Genomic DNA, 18905 nt, shown 5'->3' with positions numbered 1-18905 from the left:
ACGATGAAACTGTGGCTGACAAGGGAAATCAAAGACAGCATAAAAGCAAAAGTGAGGGTATATAATAAAGCAAGAAATAGTGGGAAGTGAGAGGATTGGCAGGCTTTTAAAAACCAACAGAAGGCAATGTAAAAACCAATAAAGAGAGAAAAGATGCAATATGAAGGTAAGCTCGCCAATAATATCAAAGAAGAAACTGAAAGGTTTCTCAGATATATGAAGAGTAATAGAGAGGTGAGATTGGATATCAGACCGCTGGAAAATGAGACTGGAGAAGTAGCAATGGGGGACAAAGAAATGGCAGACAAACTCAGTAAGTATTTGTGTCTGCTTTCACTGTGGAAGACATCAGTATGCAAGAAATTCAAGAGTAGCTGAGGATGGAGGTGAGTATAATTGGCGAGCACATTAAGACGAAGGTGCTTGGGAAGCTGAAAGGTCTGAAAGTGGATACGTCACCTGGACCAAATGAACTACACTCCAGGGTTCTGAAAGAGGTGGCTGAAGAGACTGTGGAATCATGAGTAGTGATCTTCCAAGAATCACTAGAATCTGGAATGGTCCTGGAGGATTACTGCCATGTAGATTTACTCCCTTCCCTTTGTCCCATGGACCACTCTCCTCTCCTATCAGGTTCCTTCTTCTTCAGCCCTTTATCTGTTCCACATATCACCTCCCAGCTTCTCATTATATCACCCTCCCCATCCACCTAGGTTCACCTATCAATCATTAGTTTGTCCTCTTCCCCTCCCCCCACCTTTTTATCCTGGCTTCTTCTACCTTCCTTTCCAGTCCTGATCAAGGGTCTCAGCCTGAAATGCTGACTGTTTTTCCCTCTCCATAGGCCTGCTGAGCTCCTCCAGCATTTTACATATGTTACTTTGGATTTCCAGCATCTGCAGAAGCTCTTGTGTTTATGAAAGCTATAATTTTTATGCAGTATGAATAGGTTTTATCACAAGCTTAATGCCTAACCTTTTACAATTGTGTGCCACTCTGTGTACCAAGCATGAGTCAGGGTGAGAGTCTCAAATAGTTTATTCAAGATGATCATATAAATTACAAAAAATACAGCAATATGCTGGTGATATTACCTGCTTAAGCAATTATTATAGCACTTTGTGTTGGTTAACAATCATGCAACTTTGGGATATACAATATGATCTACAGATACCCATATACTAAGATATTTGTGTAACCAAGTAGAATTCTCATCCTTCTACTTTGTACCAATGTCAAGACCAGCAAAATATGATCTTAGCAAAATATTTTGCAACCATGTCAAATAATGCTGTCTCTTTATGATTAAAATACTCCTTGAAAGCATCTATTTCTATTTTAAAATTTACTTTTCTGATACTGCCTTTCCCTTCGAATGATCTACTTTTCTAAGTCCCTTCTACAAAGTACCTCTATATAGTCTATTCAATTTTGGGGATACAGTCATAATTTTTTTTTGCTGTAAGCTCTAATAAGTAACATTTGATTTGCTGGGAGGGTGTAATATAAACCACAGATACTGGCACTGTGCAGGTGCTACTAGAAGCAATATACAATATGCTGTAGGAACTCAGCGGGCAGGTGATAGTTGCAGGTAATAGATGATAGATGACAACCATCAGCTCTTTCTCCGCCCATCTGTTTTATACCAGTAACTCTGTTCTTCTTTCCAGTCCTTATGAAGGATCTGTTCATTTCCCTCCGCATGTGTTGCCTGACGTGCTTGGTTCCTCCAGTGCTCAGTGTGTGACTTCAGATTCCAGCAATCTTGTGTACTCGCATACCACTCAGACCTCGTTATTCTGTAACAAACAGAGTCAAAAAATACAGTGAAGAAGCTGATTGATTCGAGTATCTGAATGCAGTACTGCAGTCGCAGTTTTAGTTTCTGTTGGGTGTACTGTGGGCAAGCTCTTGCCATTAGGTCACAAACAAGAGAAAACTTGCAGACGCTGGAAACCCGAGCAACACACTCAAAATGCTGGAGGAACTCAGCAGGCCAGGCAGCATCCACAGAAAATGTACAGTCAATGTTTTGGGCCGAAACCCTTCAGCAGAATTGGAGAAAAAATGCTGAGGAGTAGATTTAAAAGGTGGGGTGGGGGGGGGGAGAGAAACACCAGGTGATAGGTGAAACCTGCTGGTGGGGAGGGGGAGGGATGAAGTAAAGAGCTGGGAAGTTGATTGCTGAAAGAGGCAGAAGGCCATCGAAGAAAGAAAAAGGGGGAAGGAGCACCAGAGGGAGGTAAGGCAATGGGAGTGAGAAGTGGAATTAAAATGGCTGGCCATTTTTTCAGCCAGATGGAGCATAGCCAGGAGGGAGATCAGTGGGGAGGGACTTCCCATTCTCATGCTGGTATGTCCATCCATGGCCTCCTCCACTGTTGTGATGAGGCCACACTTAGGTTGGAGGAACAATATCTTATATTCCGTTTGGGTAGCCTCCAACCTGATGGCATGAACATTGATTTCTCAAACTTCCGGTAATGCCCCCCAGACACTCCCCCCCCCCGCCCTTCTCCATTTCCCATCCTCTTAAACCTCTTTCACCTCATTTCCTTGCCCTCCCATTATCTCCCTCTGGTGCTCCGCCCCCCTTTTTCTTTCTTTGATGGTCTTCTGTCTCTTTCACCAATTAACTTCCCAGCTCTTTGTTTCATCCCTCCCCCTCCAGGTTTCACCTATCACCTGGTGGTTCTCCCTCCCCCCAACTTTTAAATCTAATCCTCAGCTTTTCTTTTCTGTGCAGTCCTGCCGAAAGATTTTGGTCTGGAACATCGACTGTACTTTTTTCCAATGATGCTGCCTGGGCTGCTGAGTTCCTCCAGCATTTTGTGTGTGTAACTTGCCATTACGTGCCCACTTATTCAATCCATGGCTGACTGACACTGTAAATGTCAATATAAATATTAGATATGGAAAATATTAAATAACGTTGTAGTTACACAAACAAAATGCTGGAGGAGCTCAGCAGGCCAGGTAGCATCTATGGTAAAGAGTACAGTCAATGTTACTGGCTGAGAACTTTCAGAAGTCCTATCTTAACTATAATTATTTTGCTCCTTTTCAGATTTCTGTTTGTTGACACTGGGTTCATTTGAAGAATCATAGGCATGTATTGAATTATTTGTATGTAACCAAGCCAGATTTTCCTTTACATTTCAGCAAAGATTAATTTATCCAAACATAATTCAAATTCCAGCATTCTGGCTTGAGCTAGTTTGCTTTGAAATTGAGTCTTCAATTTCACAATTGCACTAAGAAATTTTTTAATCTTATTATTTCCCTGTTTAAATTAATTATATCATTCATTCCCGACATTAGTAACTTCTTCATTTGTGTTCAGATTGTATTACAAATTATTATTCTTCATTTCTTTATATTTCACAAACTGTGTACTGCTTTCACACATTACTCGTCTCGGTAGTTTTTCCATAAATATTTTACCTCACACTTTCTTCTTCTCTCTGCATCTAAATAAGATATAGTGCCCTTTGTTTCTCCCACTGACTGCAGCAATTAATCAATTTTTAAAACGAATTTATCTTCACTGACAATTAGAAGAGTCCATTAGAAGATGGCAGTGAGGCTCCTTTTTAAACTGCTGACAAGCTACTGGTTAAAAGTGTTTCACAGTCCCGTTAGCTGAGTTTTCCAAGATTTTGATCCAGCATCGATGATTAAATAGTAATATCAGCTGTTTAGGAAAATGTATGTCTTGGAAAGGAACTTGGGAGGTGATGTTTTTCTCAACAAATACTTTGTTTAGGTACCATTTGAGATGTGTCATTGAAAACCTTTGTTGTAAAAACACAGACAACTATTTTTATGTGATATGGCAAGCAAACATATGTTTTTCAAATACAATAATCATTCACTATAACTTCTGGTTAAATCAGTAAAACCTCTTAGTGAAAAATACAATGAATATCAAAGATGAAATTTATACTTGACCAACACCAAAGTAGGTAAGGATCATCATATACGTGTAGCATATTTGGACTAAACGTAGTCATAATAAAGCTCAGACCAAATGGAGCCTGGGCATGTAGCACCATAGATGTCAAACAAGCTATCAAGCAAAATAACCATTATAGGACTAGAATACTTAATTCTTTATACTTTATTGTCACCAAACAATTGACACTAGAACGTACAATCATCACAGCGATATTTGATTCTGCGCTTTCCGCTCGCTGGATTACAAATATTAAATATTAAAAATATTAAAAATAGTAAAAATTAGTAAATATAAAAATTTAAATTATAAATCATAAATAGAAAATAGAAAAATGGAAGGTAAGGTAGTGCAAAAAAACCGAGAGGCAGGTCCGGATATTTGGAGGATAAGGCCCAGATCCGGGTCAGGATCCGTTCAGCAGTCTTATCACGGTTGGAAAGAAGCTGTTCCCAAATCTGGCCGTATGAGTCTTCAAGCTCCTGAGCCTTCCCCCGGGGGAAGAGGGACAAAAAGTGTGTTGACCAGGTGGGTCGTGTCCTTGATTATCCTGGCAGCACTGCTCCGACAGCGTGCGGTGTAAAGAGAGTCCAAGGACGGAAGATTGGTTTGTGTGATGTGCTGCACCGTGTTCACAATCTTCTGCAGCTTCTTTCGGTCTTGGACAGAACAACTTCCATACCAGGTTGTGATGCACCCTAGAGGAATGCTTTCTACAGTGCATCTATAAAATTTAGTGAGGGTTTTAGGGAACAGGCCAAATTTCTTTAGTTTTCTCAGGAAGTAAAGGCACTGGTGGGCCTTCTTGGCAGTGAACTCTGCTTGGTTAGACCAAGTCAGGTCACTTGTGATATTGACCCTGAGGAACTTAAAGCTTTTGACCTGTTCCACTTGAGCACCACCGATGCAAATTGGGTCGTGCGGTCCGCTACTCCTTCTGAATTCAACAACCAATTCCTTCATCTTGCTGACATTGAGGGATAGGTTATTGTCTTCGCACCATGCTACCAGGTTCGTAATTTCCTCTCTGTACTCAAACTCATCATTACCCAAGATACAGCCTACAAGTGTTGTGTCATCAGCAAACTTATATATTGAGTTCGATGGAAACTTGGCTACACAATCATGGGTGTACAGTGAGTACAGCAGGAGGCTGAGTACACAGCCTTGTGGTGCACCGGTGCTCAGAGTGATTGTAGAGGAGAGCTTGTCCCCTATTTTTACAGCCTGGGTCCTGTCTGTGAGGAAGTTGAAGATCCAGCTGCAGATCTGAGTGCTAAGTTCCAGAGCTTAGGAATCAGTTTATTTGGAACGATGGAGTAGTGAAAAGGACAAAACTGAGATCCAAAATGATCATTGTGTTCACTATTTAAGTTCAAAGTAAATGTTATTATCAAATTATATATACAGTATGTCACCATATACAACCCTGAGATTCTTTTTCATGTAGGCATACTCAATAAACCTATAGAATAATAACCATAACAGAATCAATAAAAGACCACCCAACCAGAATACAAAAGACAACAAACTGTGCAAATACAAAAAGAGAAATAATAATAATAAATAAATAAGCAATGAATATCAAGAACTTGAGATAAAAAGTCCTTAAAAGTGAGTCCATAGGTTGTGAGAACATTTCAATAATGTGGCAAGTAAAGTTGAGTGAAGTTATACCCTTTGGTCCAACAGCCTGATGGTTTTGGGGTAATAACAGTTCCAGAATCTGGTGGTGTGAGTCCTGAGGCTTCTCTACCTTCTTCCTATTAACACAACACAGTCAACATATTGCAGATACTGGAAATCCAAGTATAAAAGCAAAAAGCTGGAAATGCTTCACAGGTCAGGCAGCATAACCGAAGGACAAGTTGTCAATGTTTTCGGTCATTAACACAATCATTAGAACTAGGGGAAGCTGGAGATCAGATTGGGAGCAACAAACGAACAGCAACCTGACTACCAGGCATCATGCTGAAGCAAAGGCAGCTCCACTGAATAGCTGAAGATGCAAAGGGGTGATCCACACTTTATCCCACAAATTTCTGTGGCTTAGTGATATCTTACTGTTAACAAATTTCACAGAACATGCCGGTGATAATAAACCTGATTCTGATTCTGACTGTTGCCAGCACTATTAAAATATCATTGACCTTCTCGCTCCACAGTTGCTGTCTCTCTGCACGTTGTTTTTACCTCTTTACTAATTTGTTCTCGGTAATCCGAAGAACAACTGCAGAGATGAGAAAATCTGCAGATGCTGGAAATTCAAGTGTGGTAAACCATGTATATATGTTGTAACTCAGTTAACTGTCTGGACACACCCCTCTGCTGACTGCCCCTGTGGCTCCTCCCACAGAGTCCTGTATAAAGGTGTTTGCCTTGCCCCTCCCCCTCAGTCCGGGGGCAGACACTCACTGTGGAGGTCGTATTGTACAGCGAATAAAAGCCTTTCAGTATTTTACCAAACCTCAGTCTTTTGGAGTAATTGAAGGTGCTTCAATTTTATTCACTGTACATTTTAAAAAAATGGAACAGGCCCTGAGACCAGAAAAATTAGACCTCAATCCGCAAATGCCTGACTCTGGCTGGCCTGCTTCGAGGCGTATCTAGAGGAGATTAAAGCGACCGACCCGGTAGCGAAGCGCAGAGTTCTGCTCTCCAGGGTCAGTCCACGGGTCTATTCGCTGATCAGAGACCAGCCGAACTACGACGGCGCGATGAACGCACTCAAAAGACAATACCTGCGGCCGATAAACAGCGTCTATGCTCAGCATCGCTTAGCGACACGGCAACAACGGTCTGGGGAATCGAGTGCTGAGTTTGTCTGGGCCCTACAGACACTCGTGCGGGCCTGCAATTGCCAGGAGCTGACGGCGGTGCAGCATGCAGAACTCCTAGTGAGAGACGCCTTCGTCACGGGGACCAGGTCAGTGTACGTGCGCCAGCGGCTGCTGGAAAAAGCCGATCTTACCCTAAATTCGGCGATGGAGCTGGCTGATACGTTGGAGGCCGCTCTGCATAACTCTGAGGCTCTCCAGGCACGCGATCCCCCGATGGCCTCGTGGGCGCCGCAGACCCCACAACCCGCCGGCGAATCGACCTCGGCTGCCGCCAGTCGTGAGTCCGCGAAGTGCTACTTCTGCAGACTGGAGAAGTACCCCCGCGAACACTGTGCGACCTGACAGGCTGCCTGTTCCAGCTGCGGAAAGAAGGGCCACTTCGCCAAGGTCTGTAAGTCAAAACCGCGAGCGGGATCGAGCAGCGCCGCGTGCGAGACGTGGGGGTCGCCATCTTCCCTGCACACTGCCACCACGTGCGAGACATGGGGGCCGCCATCTTCCCTGCACGCCACCACCACGTGCGAGACATGGGGGCGGCCATCTTGGTTGGCGCCCCCTCCCACCACCTACGACCAACGGGTGCTCACAGGGCACCCCACCACGCCGAACCAAGACAGCGACCTCACCCTGGCTTCCATGACCCTCGACCAAAGCGCTCCCCACCAGCTCGCAAGGTCAATGATGGACATCCTGGTGGAGGGGCACAGGACAAGCTGCCTGTTTGACACAGGCAGCACGGAGACTTTTATCCACCCGGCCACGGTGCAGCATTGTGAACTCATGATACGGCCGGTAAGTTGGAGGGTCACCATGGCCTCCGGGTCGCATACAACAGACATCCGGGGGGGTTGTGTAGCGACACTAGTGGTGCAGGGCACAGAATATCGGGACTTTAAGTTACTGGTCTTGCCTCAACTGTGTGCCCCTGTGCTGTTGGGGTTGGACTTCCAGAGCCACCTGAAAAGCGTGACAATGAAGTATGATGGGCCCCTCCCACCAATTACTGTCATAAATCCCCTGTTTTGTAGAGATATGTCACGTACCCCGCTACTGACCACAGACACACACCAACCCGCACATCCCACCCAACATCATGCCAACTGCCACACTACCGACACCACTTGCGGCCTCTCCACCCTCAGGATCCCTCCCCCACAGCTGTTTGCCAACCTGACCGTCGACTGTAAACCTGTGGCAACTAAATGCAGGAGGTACAGCGCGGGGGACAGAGCCTTTATTAAGTCGGAGGTGCAGGGGCTGCTCAGGGAGGGGGTCATTGAGGCAAACACAAGTCCTTGGAAGGCACAGGTGGTGGTTGTTCGGAACGGGGAGAAGAATAGGATGGTCGTGGACTATAGCCAGACCATCAATAGGTTCACGCAGCTCGACGCGTACCCTCTACCCCACATCGCGGATATGGTCAATCAGATAGCACAGTACAAGGTGTACTCCACCATAGACCTAAAATCCGCTTACCATCAGCTCCCCATCCACCGAGAGGACCGCCCTTACACTGCCTTCGAGGCGGACGGCAGGCTTTATCAATTCCTGCGTGTCCCCTTTGGTGTCACGAATGGTGTATCTGTCTTCCAGAGGGCAATGGAGCGGATGGTAGACCAGTGCCAACTGAAGGCCACGTTCCCATATCTGTATAACATCACCATCTGCGGTCACGACCAGCAGGATCATGACAACAACCTCCAAAAATTTCTCCAAGCAGCCAAATCTTTCAACCTCACCTATAACAAGGACAAGTGTGTATTTGGGACCACCCGACTTGCTTTCCTTGGGTGTGTCATGGAGAATGGAGTCATTGGCCCTGACCCTGACCGTATGCGCCCCTTGTTGGAACTCCCTCTTCCCAATACCCTCAGAGCCCTCAAAAGGTGCCTGGGCTTCTTTTCATATTACGCCCAATGGGTCTCTAACTATGCAGACAAGGCCCACCCCCTGGTCAAGTCCACCACATTCTCCCTCTCTGCCGAGGCCCACGCGGCCTTCAACCGCATAAAAGGGGACATTGCCAAAGCAGCAATGCATGCGGTGGATGAGGCCATTCCCTTCCAAGTAGAGAGTGACGCCTCCGACTTTGCGCTGGCTGCTACCCTCAACTAGGCAGGAAGACCAGTGGCGTTCTTCTCCCGTACCCTTCAAGGCCCTGAAATTCGGCCCTCTGCGGTAGAGAAAGAGGCCCAGGCCACAGTGGAAGCTATAAGGCACTGGAGGCACTATCTTGTCGGCAAAAGGTTCACCCTGCTAACTGACCAGCGCTCAGTCGCAATCATGTTTAATAATCAGCAGCGGAGCAAAATCAAAAATGATAAAACTCTGAGGTGGAGAATCGAACTCTCCGCCTACAACTATGACATCATGTACAGGCCTGGGAAGCTCAATGAGCCCTCCGATTCCCTATCCCGGGGAACATGCGCCAGCACGCAGATCGACCGACTATACGCCCTACATGCAGACCTTTGCCACCCGGGAGTCACCCGGCTTTTCCACTTCGTCAAAGCCCGGAACCTGCCTTACTCCCTTGAGGAGATCAGGATGATGACCAGGGACTGCCAAGTCTGTGCAGAGTGCAAACCGCACTTCTACTGACCCAAAAAGGCACCACTCATCAAGGCCACCCGCCTCTTTGAGCGACTGAGTGTTGACTTTAAGGGCCCCCTTCCCTCCACCGACCACAATGTGTACTTTCTTAACGTAATTGACGAGTACTCGCGGTTCCCCTTCGCCATCCCCTACCCTGATACCACTACCACGTCAGTCATAAAAGCCTTGCACAAGCTCTTCACTCTGCTCGGATACCCATGCTATATCCACAGTGACAGAGGGTCCTCGTTTATGAGTGACGAGCTGTGCCAGTATCTACTGGCTATGGGAATTGCAACCAGTAGGCCACGAGCTATAATCCCCAGGGGAATGGACAGGTGGAGAAGGAGAATGGCACGGTGTGGAAAGCCACACCCTTAACCCTCAGGTCAAAGGGACTGCCGGTCTTCCGCTGGCAGGAGGTCCTTCCCGAGGCACTCCACTCCATCCGCTCCCTGTTATGCACAGCCACCAATGCCACCCCTCATGAGCGGCTCTTTTCTTTTCCCAGAAAGTCGACCACTGGAACCACCCTACCAACTTGGCTGACGTCCCCGGGGCCAGTGCTGCTCCGGAAACATGCGAGGAGCAATAAATACTCCCCGATGGTCGAGAGGGTTCACTTACTTCATGCGAACCCCCAGTATGCCTACGTGGTTTTACCTGATGGGCGGGAGGACACGGTCTCCATGCACGACCTGGCACCCACAGGAGCTCCGGGCCCCTACCCTGAACACTCCGTGGTGACTATTGACCCCATACCCACCAATGTATGTACCTACAAGACACCGTGCACCCCAAACCCTATACAGACACCACACGACGCTCCCATACCGGGCGCAACGCACACGCACGAGGGATTACCGACGCCTAACGTGCTGGCACCTGAAGTCAGGCTGGAGCCAGCACAACCGCCATCGCCGGTGCTACGTAGATCACAGTGACGGACTCGACCACCTGATAGACTTAACCTGTAAATATACTTCTTGTAAATATTGTCAGTCACTTCACCCCACGGGACTCTTTTTAAAAAAGGAGGGGTGAATGTAAACCATGTATACATGTTGTAACTCAGTTACCTGTCTGGACTCGCCCCTCTGCTGACCGCCCCTGTGGCTCCTCCCACAGAGTCCTGTATAAAGGTGTTTGCCTTGCCCCTCCCCCTCAGTCCGGGGGCAGACACTCACTGTGGAGGTCGTGTTGTACAGCGATTAAAAGCCTTTCAGTATTTTACCAAATCTCAGTCTTTTGGAGTAATTGAAGGTGCTTCACCAAGCAACACACACAAAATGCTGGTGAACGCAGCAGGCCAGGCAGTATTTATAGGAAGAGGTACAGTCGACGTTTCCGGCCGAGACCCTTCGTCAGGATTAACTGAAAAAAGAGATAGTAAGAGATTTGAAAGTGGGAGGGGGAGGGGGAGACCCGAAATGATAGGAGAAGACAGGAGGGGAAGGGATAAAGCCAAGAGCTGGGAAGTTGATTGGCAAAGGGGATATGAGGCTGGCGAAGGGGGGAGTATCATGGGATGGAAGGCCTTGGAAGAAAGAAAGGGGGAGGGGACCACCAGAGGAAGTTGGAGAACAGGCAAGGAGTTAATGTGAGAGGGAAAGAGAGAAAAAAATAATAATAATAAATTAAGGATGGGGTAAGAAGGGGAGGAGGGGCATTAACGGAAGTTAGAGAAATTGATGTTCATGTCATCAGGTTGGAGGTTTGCCAATGACTCTTTTTCAAAGCAGGATCCCTGAAAACACCCTTGTTCACAATGGTCTTGACTGGGGGAATGCCAACGGAGTATCTGGTTGGCATCAGATGGTTGTAGTTGTGGGCTTTCACAAAGTACTTGATTTTGGACCTCAGCCACCTTTTTCTTACCCATTTTGGCAGTGTACAAGATGGTGAGTGGCATTGATCGTGTGGATGGTCAGAGGCTTTTTCCCAGGCTGGCTGAAATGGCTAGCACAAGAAGACACAGTTTTAAGGTGCTTGGGAGTAGGTACAGAGGAGATATCAGGGGTAAGTTTTTTACACAGAGAGTGGTGAGTGCGTGGAATGGGCTGCTAGCGTCGATGGTGGAGGCGGATACGATAGGGTCTTTTAAGAGACTCCTGGACAGGTACATGGAGCTCAGAAAAATAGAGGGCAATGGGTAACTCTAGATAATTTCTCAGGTAAGGACATGTTCAGCACAGCTTTGTGGGCTGAAGGGCTTGTATTGTGCTGTTGGTTCTGTATGTTTCTATGACTCTAATTGAGACGCTTACTCAAAACCAGAAAGCTGGGCCACATTATGAAGAGCATGAAGAAACTTGCAGACTGTGTGATTTTACCACAATTTTAGTGCAAGCAGTGCAACTTGGCCAGAAGTATAAAGAGGCCATCCTCTCTCTGCAAAATGAATTTAAATGGGATCATGGAGATTAATAAGCCACAGTTACTGAATGTACAGTACTAAACTTAAAACAGAAAAAGCTCAAAGTACAGGAGAAACAGTTCGTGTTTCAACTTTGAGATCCTTCATCAGAACTAAGAAAAAGAGAGAACAGGTCTGACCAGATAGCAGAGAAAATGAAGGTCAATGGATTCACTAAAGGCAATTTCTTTGTTAGGGTGAAATTACGCAGGCTGGAATATTCACTCAGAGGCCATTTTATTAGATATTTCTTTTACCTAATAAGGTGGCCACTTTGTATTGTTGTGGTCTTCTGCTGCAGGAGCCCATCTATTTCGAGGTCCGACATGTGTGTTCAGAGATGCTCTTCTGCACACCACTGTTGTAATGTATGGTTATTTGAATTACTGTTGCCTTCCTGTCAGCTTGAACCAGTTTGGCTATTCTCCTCTGACCTCTCTTATTAGCAAGGTGTTTTTACCCACAGAACCGCCACTCATTGGATTGTTCTTTTGTCTTTCACAACATTCTCTGTAAACTCTGGAGACTGTTGTGTGTGAAAATCCCAGGAGACCAGCAATTTCTGAGATACTCAAACCACCAACAATTATTCCACGGTCAAAATCACTCAGATCATATTTCATCCCCATTCTGATATTTGGTCTGAACAACAAGTGAACTTCTTGACCATGTCTGCATGTCTTTATGCATTGAGCTGCTGCCAGATGATTGGTTGATCAGATATTTCCATTAACAAGCAGGTGTACAGGTGTACCTAATAAAGTAGCCGCTGAGTGCACAAATATAAGGAATAGAAAGAAGGAAGTCAGGCAGAAATGGCTAGTCATAGTACAAACAGAAAGGAAGAGATTTAACTAAAGTATGAGAACTGAATGTTCAGTTCTGCAGGCTGCAAGATTCCCTGACAAAAGAGGAGCAGATCTGATGATAAGTCATGTTGTCTCTGATACATATTACTTCTTTCGTTACTGTGGCATAATGAACGGCATCTCATCTCCGCTCTCACATTTTCTCCTCCCAATAAGGAGCAAGAACAGAAATCCCCTGGTCCACACTTAAGGCCAATTTATACTTGTGTTTCAAAACGACGCCGTAGGTACAGCGTAGCCGCGTACCCTACATCGTACCCTACGCCGTAGCCTGACGCGCACCTCCTCAAAAATGTAACTACGCGTCGCGGCGTCGCAGACCGCAACAAGTGTGATTGGTCCGCCTGGTAGCATCGTGTTTCCTCCTACACTGCAGTAGTTTCCCTTTGGGCGACTGAAAGGCAGGGAAGGAACTGTGGCTGCAATGCTTTCCGTAAAGCTTTACAGACCTCCGAAATTATGGAGGACCCTGTGCTTGACGCCAGCTTGTAGCTAGTTGCTACAGCCTGTTGACTTCCACCTGAAGCTAAAACTCAAATGGTGATTGCCAGTCTCTGAGTATACTGTGCGTACACTGATGTGAAATAAATGGTTGGAGACGATGAACCAAATCGTCAAATCTACCTGCCGACATCCGAAAATATTTGAAATGCATTTCCTCGTCCATGTCTCTCAGTGGCCAGACAAGCACAGAAAATTCACCCTCCTTCAGTTTCAGTCGCCATTGTTTGAAGTTCGAGTTTCAAACCCACCGCCAACTTGCGTTTTGGAGAGGAATTGCAGAGCGACGCAGACATACCGACGCACGGTATAAATGCTCACAACGGCGTAGCCCACTTGCGTAGGCTACGGCATAAACTAGTACACACAAGTATAAATCAGCCTTTACAATCCCACCAGCTTCCACATTCCACTTCATGTTTCATCAGTAGACATCACCTGGACTTTCCAACATTAGCAGCACATTACACTCATTGTCTTCCCTCATGTTCTCTCCTACCGAGATTGACTTATTTTCTCTTTCCCCACTAAACTGGAGGAACTATGGAAGGAAATGGACCATCAATGTTTTGGGTCAAGAACTTTATCACCAAATCACCTCTGGGAGACAGTGAATAGCATCATTAGAGAAACTGAAGCGACACCCAGAAAAGACCGATGAAGTAGTAGATAGCTAAAGAGGGGCATGGATGAGTTGGAAATGTTCCGAGCAGTAATGGATGGAATTTAATCCAGATTGGTGTGAGGTTAATACTTTTTGATATGGCAATACTAATGGGACATACAGCATATGGTCAATGGCAGAGAATTTGGGAATATAGATGCACAGAAACACCTTGGGTGCAAGTCCATAGCTCCCTGAAAATAGTAACACAGGTGAATAGGATTCTGAGGAACGCATTTGGGATGCTTGACCTCATAGACCAAATCACTGAGTATAAGAGTTGGGATGCCATGTTGTAATTGAACAAACAGGAAGCACTTGGTACCATTAGAAAAAAATGTGGGCAACACACATCAAAGTTGCTGGTGAATGCAGCAGACCAGGCAGCATCTCTAGGAAGAGGTACAGTCGACGTTTCAGGCCGAGACCCTTCATCAGGACTAACTGAAAGAAGAGTTAGTAAGAGATTTGAAAGTGGGAGGGGGAGGAGCACAAGTATAAATCAGCCTTTACAATCCCACCAGCTTCCACATTCCACTTTCAAATCTGTTACTAGCTCTTATTTTAGTTAGTCTTGATGAAGGATCTCGGTCCAAAACGTCGACTGTACTTCTTCCTCGAGATGCTGCCTAGCCTCCTGCGTTCACCGGCAACTTTTATGTGTGTTGCTTGAAATTCCAGCATCTGCAGAATTCCTCGTGTTTGCGAGAAAAAAATGTGGAATTGATTCACCAGGATATTACCTAGAGGGCTTTCATTACAGAGAGAGATAGGCTGGTTTTATATTAACTATAGCATAGGAGGCTGAAGGATATTTATAAAATATGAGGGCTTAGACAGGATAGATAGTGTCTTTTCCCTTAGACGAGGAAGTCTAGAACTAGACAAAGTAAGTTTAAGATAAGAGGAGAGAAGGGGATAAAGAAGATCTGATGAGCAAGTTACTCGCACACAGTATATGGTGGTTATGTGCTACAAGCAAGCTGAGGAAGTGATAGACGGGGCTACAATTACATTGCTTAAAAAAGTATTTGGACAATTATTTGGATAGAAGATTGGCCTGGTGTAGGCATGGAACTAGGGTAAATGGGCACTGTGGGCTAGGCTGAAGGGAACATTTCTGCTTTTACAGATTTATGACTTTAAGAAAGGGTGCCGCCGAAAAAAAACTCATCAATGTCTTTATGTCCTCAGAAAGTTAAAGAAATTTTACATGACCTTGACGGCCCTTACAAATTTTTATCCATGCACCAGAGAGAGCATTCTGCCTGAATGCTTCAGAGCTTAGTCCTTCACCGGCAGAGAGTTGTGTACATCGCTCAGTAAAGCATAGAAATCAGCCTCCCCTGTGAACTCCGTCACGATTCTCATCGCCTCCCATCTCGGGCATTATCTCTTCTTCCCTCTTCCATCTGAAAAAAAAACCCAGTACAAAGATACAAAAACCCCGAAGCATGTACCACCAGGCTAAATGATAACTTCTACCCTGCTGTTGTAAGATTATTGAATAGTGCCCGAGTGCAATAAGATGACTTACAATCTACCTCGTTGGACCTTGCGCCTTGTTGTTCACCTACACTGCACTTTCTCTGTAGCGGTTTCGCTTTATTGTGTTTTTTTTTTACCTTGTTCTTCCTCAATGTTCTGTGTAATGACACTGTAATGCGGACAGTCCACAAGATAAACTTTTCACAGCATCTATGTACATGTGAGCATAACAAACCAGTTCAATTCCCGGGTAAGGTGAGATGCGGAGGGTGCAGGGAGAGGCGATCCTACTGGCCTGGTTCTGTTGTATGGTGTTAACCGCGAATTATTCAACCCATACCGTTTATCAGCGACAGTGGAATGGTCACAAATCGGCATCCCAAGGATTTAGTGAGCTGGTGTTGGCAGCTGGAGCGTCTATAACGGAGACTGGGTTGGCAATCCCAGTTCGATGTTTGTACGCAGGCTGGGCTGTGCTCTTCGGGTAATAATTTTTTAACGCTGGACTCTTGCTTTTCCGCAACATGCCAAAACTAAAGGTGAGGGCAATGCCGCCGATAATGACTAGGCTTCCCCCAATGAAGCCCAGGACCACGGCGTATCCGACCGTCAGCCTGTTGCCACCAACGGTGTTCGGGATTTGATTGAGTTGATCCGTATACCAGGAGACCGGGATGAGGATCAGGACACCGCCGGCCACCAGGATGAGCCCTGCCACTCCGACGATGGCTGGTCTGGGTGGCTGTGTCCAGCAGCGCACGCCGAAGGACGCCACCAGAATGCCTCCTGCCGACACCACCAGAGAGGCAATGCTCAGTCCTTTGGCAATCCGGACGATTTGATCGGCAAAGTAGATATCGTCCTGTAGGTTGCATGACAGCGATCGCACCGACGCCACGGCCCTGCAGATCTCCCAGAGCCCCTGACGGTGCACCTCGTCCACAGCTCCGTTAGGGATTTCGGCTACGTCTCTCCAGGCGGGAGCCACGGTGCAGGTGAGAATCAGCACAAATCCGGCGGGGGCTAAAACCAAGCCCAAGATCATCACCAGCGGGGTACGCATCTTTGACACTTGCCGACCTCGGCTCGATTGGTTCCTTCACTCTCGCAAACAGAGCACGGGTTTTGTAAGAAAAAGAGACAGCCACCTCTGTTGTACAGGGCGGCCGAGTCTCTCGGTTTACAAGAAACCAGAAAGACAGGTTTTGCTCGCATGGTACATGCCAACATGAGTAAGTTTCTTTCATCATTCGATCAACTGCTTTAACTCCTCCCGCCCCCTTCTCTCTTACACACACGCACACGCACGCAAGGGCCGTGGAATCCAGTTTCTTTTCGTTTTGGTATTTGCTTGAGGTAAGGGAGGGGAAATGGAAAGGATTATAAGTTAAAGTACGCTGCAGTCGGCATGTACACCTCAGCTTTTCCGCAACACCTAGGTTTCGGTGGCTTGATGGCATGTACTCTGGGCATTTCCCCCTCCCTGGCGGAATGTATAGCGCGAGGACCGAATAGTCGGCCTCTAGGTTAGCATCTATCGTCTATACCTCTAGAATCTGGTACAATCCGTAACCAGCAGCTATTTTGACTGGAGAGCACAAGGGGCGGGCTGCGAGTGGGAGGAGACGGAGACGAAGGATAGAGCCAGGGTGGAAGTCCGTGGTGACAAAGAACGAAAGGGGTCTTTGAGAGAAAAAGAGGGACGAGTAATGAGACGTGACGTTTACGTGATATCTCAAGTCACTGCTAATCTGTTTTAAAGTACATACCATGTTCCCACATTCATAGCATCTGTGGTTTGGTTCCCGAACCAAAAACCTCCCAGTCTCGGTTGCCTAAATCTAATTTTAACCTTCGCTAAACCAAAGGAAGAGGTTTCTCTAAACCCATCTTATCATCAGATTTATACATCTGATCAAATCCTTAAATCACATTTTGACCGTTACTTCATCTTCTATATTAGCCCAAATGCTAGATGAGTCTGTGAGGATTGTCTCCATCATTTAAACCAAATAGTCCTCGTATCTTTTCCTCAGCGTTGAAGTGTTCAGTTCTGGAAACCATTCAGTGAAGCTGAGACGAGATGTTTGAAGGAGATGTGCGGGCAACCTTTTCACACAGAACATGGTAGGGTGGCGGCTGCCCTGAATGAAGAACTGGCGGTGTTGGTGCAGGTGCAGGCGACAGTGATAGAGGCTTTCAGAAGGCACATTGATGTACAGAGAATGGAGGGATTCCTTTAGTTCCGTTCAAGGGTTCACCCCTCGGTTAACGGTAGTGTCACTGTAGGGTAATGTAACATAATCCACAATCACCGACATTGAGTTGGGGTTACACTTTAAGAGGCTGCTCTGGCGTGATGACGTTATTACGTAATGAGGCTTAGCGCGCTTTTGTGTTTAGGTTTCGGAGTTCAATAAAATGTGTTACGGGATTCATTAAACATAAAATCCTCACCGTTTTATTTGCGAAAGCCTGGATTGATGACCCCGATGCTCTAGGACGATTTCAGAGTTATTGACTATGTCGGGAAAATGCAGTTGTTTTGAAACTGCCGGAGTTTTGGGAGCATAAATACCATCGCTGGATTCGTATAAGGTGAAGGCCAGTTCACTCTGAAAGGAATCTCCGCCGACGACACCCAATTCTATTACGTGGTAGTGTCGCTCAGCAATTCCACGGCTGCGAGAATGGCGAGTCTACAAAGACACAGGCCTGCATCCGATAGGATGTGGGGGGGGGGGGGGATAAACCGGAACGTATTTCGGCAGATCACCTTAAACCGGTCGGCCAAGATTTGGCGTATTCATGAGCATGTCAACACACCTCTGGGTGAGCTAGATAAACCTCCACCCGTGAAACACGGGAAGGCTTGTTTGAGCATAATGCCGTGTTCATGAATTCTGGAGGGTGCAGCGTAACGTAATGAGAAAAAATATACACAATTCACAACCACCAACATTGACTTGGGGTTTCATGGCCTCTGAGTTTTATTAATCGTCGTTATCTCTATCGTAGTGCTTCTGATTTTTATGTTATTGTGAGATCTTCTCTAGTTCACATTTAAGTTTCGATTGTCCTTGATTACTTTCAATTAATTCTCTGAGGCTTTGCAGGTGTCCAGTTAAGTATCAATATACATCCGTTAGTCTCATGAGACCATGAATTTGTGACCATGGTGAAGGTTTCCAGGGTGCAGGCCTGGGCAAGGTTGTATGGAAGACCAGCAGTTGCCCATGCTGCAAGTCTCCCCTCTCCACACCACCGATGTTGTCCAAGGGAAGGGCATTAGGACCCATACAGCTTGGCACCAGTGTCGTCGCAGAGCAATGTGTGGTTAAGTGGCTTGCTCAAAGACACACACGTTGCCTCAGCCAAGGCTCGAACTAGTGACCTTCAAATCACTAGATGAACGCCTTAACCACTTGGCCATGCCCCAACACAGTTAAGTATCATTGATCGCTTATTAGGATAGTTATTTGTTAGCTTGTGCTTAGTTTGGGTTCTTATCAGCTGGGCAAGTCGTTTTGTGCCCTGGAGTGTATTTAATGGAACAGTGCTAACTCCTTGTTTG

At 46.2% G+C, this 18905-nt stretch overlaps 1 protein-coding gene across 1 annotated transcript; it reads right to left on the bottom strand.

Moving 5' to 3' along the window:
* Nucleotides 1-1061: 1061 nt before the first annotated feature.
* LOC140211435 (claudin-23-like) lies at nucleotides 1062-16595 on the bottom strand. Its single transcript, XM_072281144.1, has 2 exons — nucleotides 15672-16595; nucleotides 1062-1802 (listed from the first exon to the last, which is right to left on the bottom strand). The coding sequence occupies exon 1, from the start codon at nucleotides 16392-16394 to the stop codon at nucleotides 15696-15698; it is 699 nt and encodes a 232-aa protein (XP_072137245.1). The 5' UTR covers nucleotides 16395-16595; the 3' UTR covers nucleotides 1062-1802; nucleotides 15672-15695.
* Between the last annotated feature and the right edge of the window lie 2310 nt (nucleotides 16596-18905).

Source organism: Mobula birostris, chromosome 17 (assembly GCF_030028105.1).
Source record: "Mobula birostris isolate sMobBir1 chromosome 17, sMobBir1.hap1, whole genome shotgun sequence".
NCBI classification, from domain to species: Eukaryota; Metazoa; Chordata; class Chondrichthyes; order Myliobatiformes; family Myliobatidae; genus Mobula; species Mobula birostris.
This window is presented reverse-complemented; position numbering and strand designations above follow the sequence as displayed.

What these genes read in the sequence shown, in the direction of transcription:
- LOC140211435 (XM_072281144.1), bottom strand. Translation starts at nt 16,394, where the DNA reads ATGCGTACCCCGCTGGTGATGATCTTGGGCTTGGTTTTAGCCCCCGCC.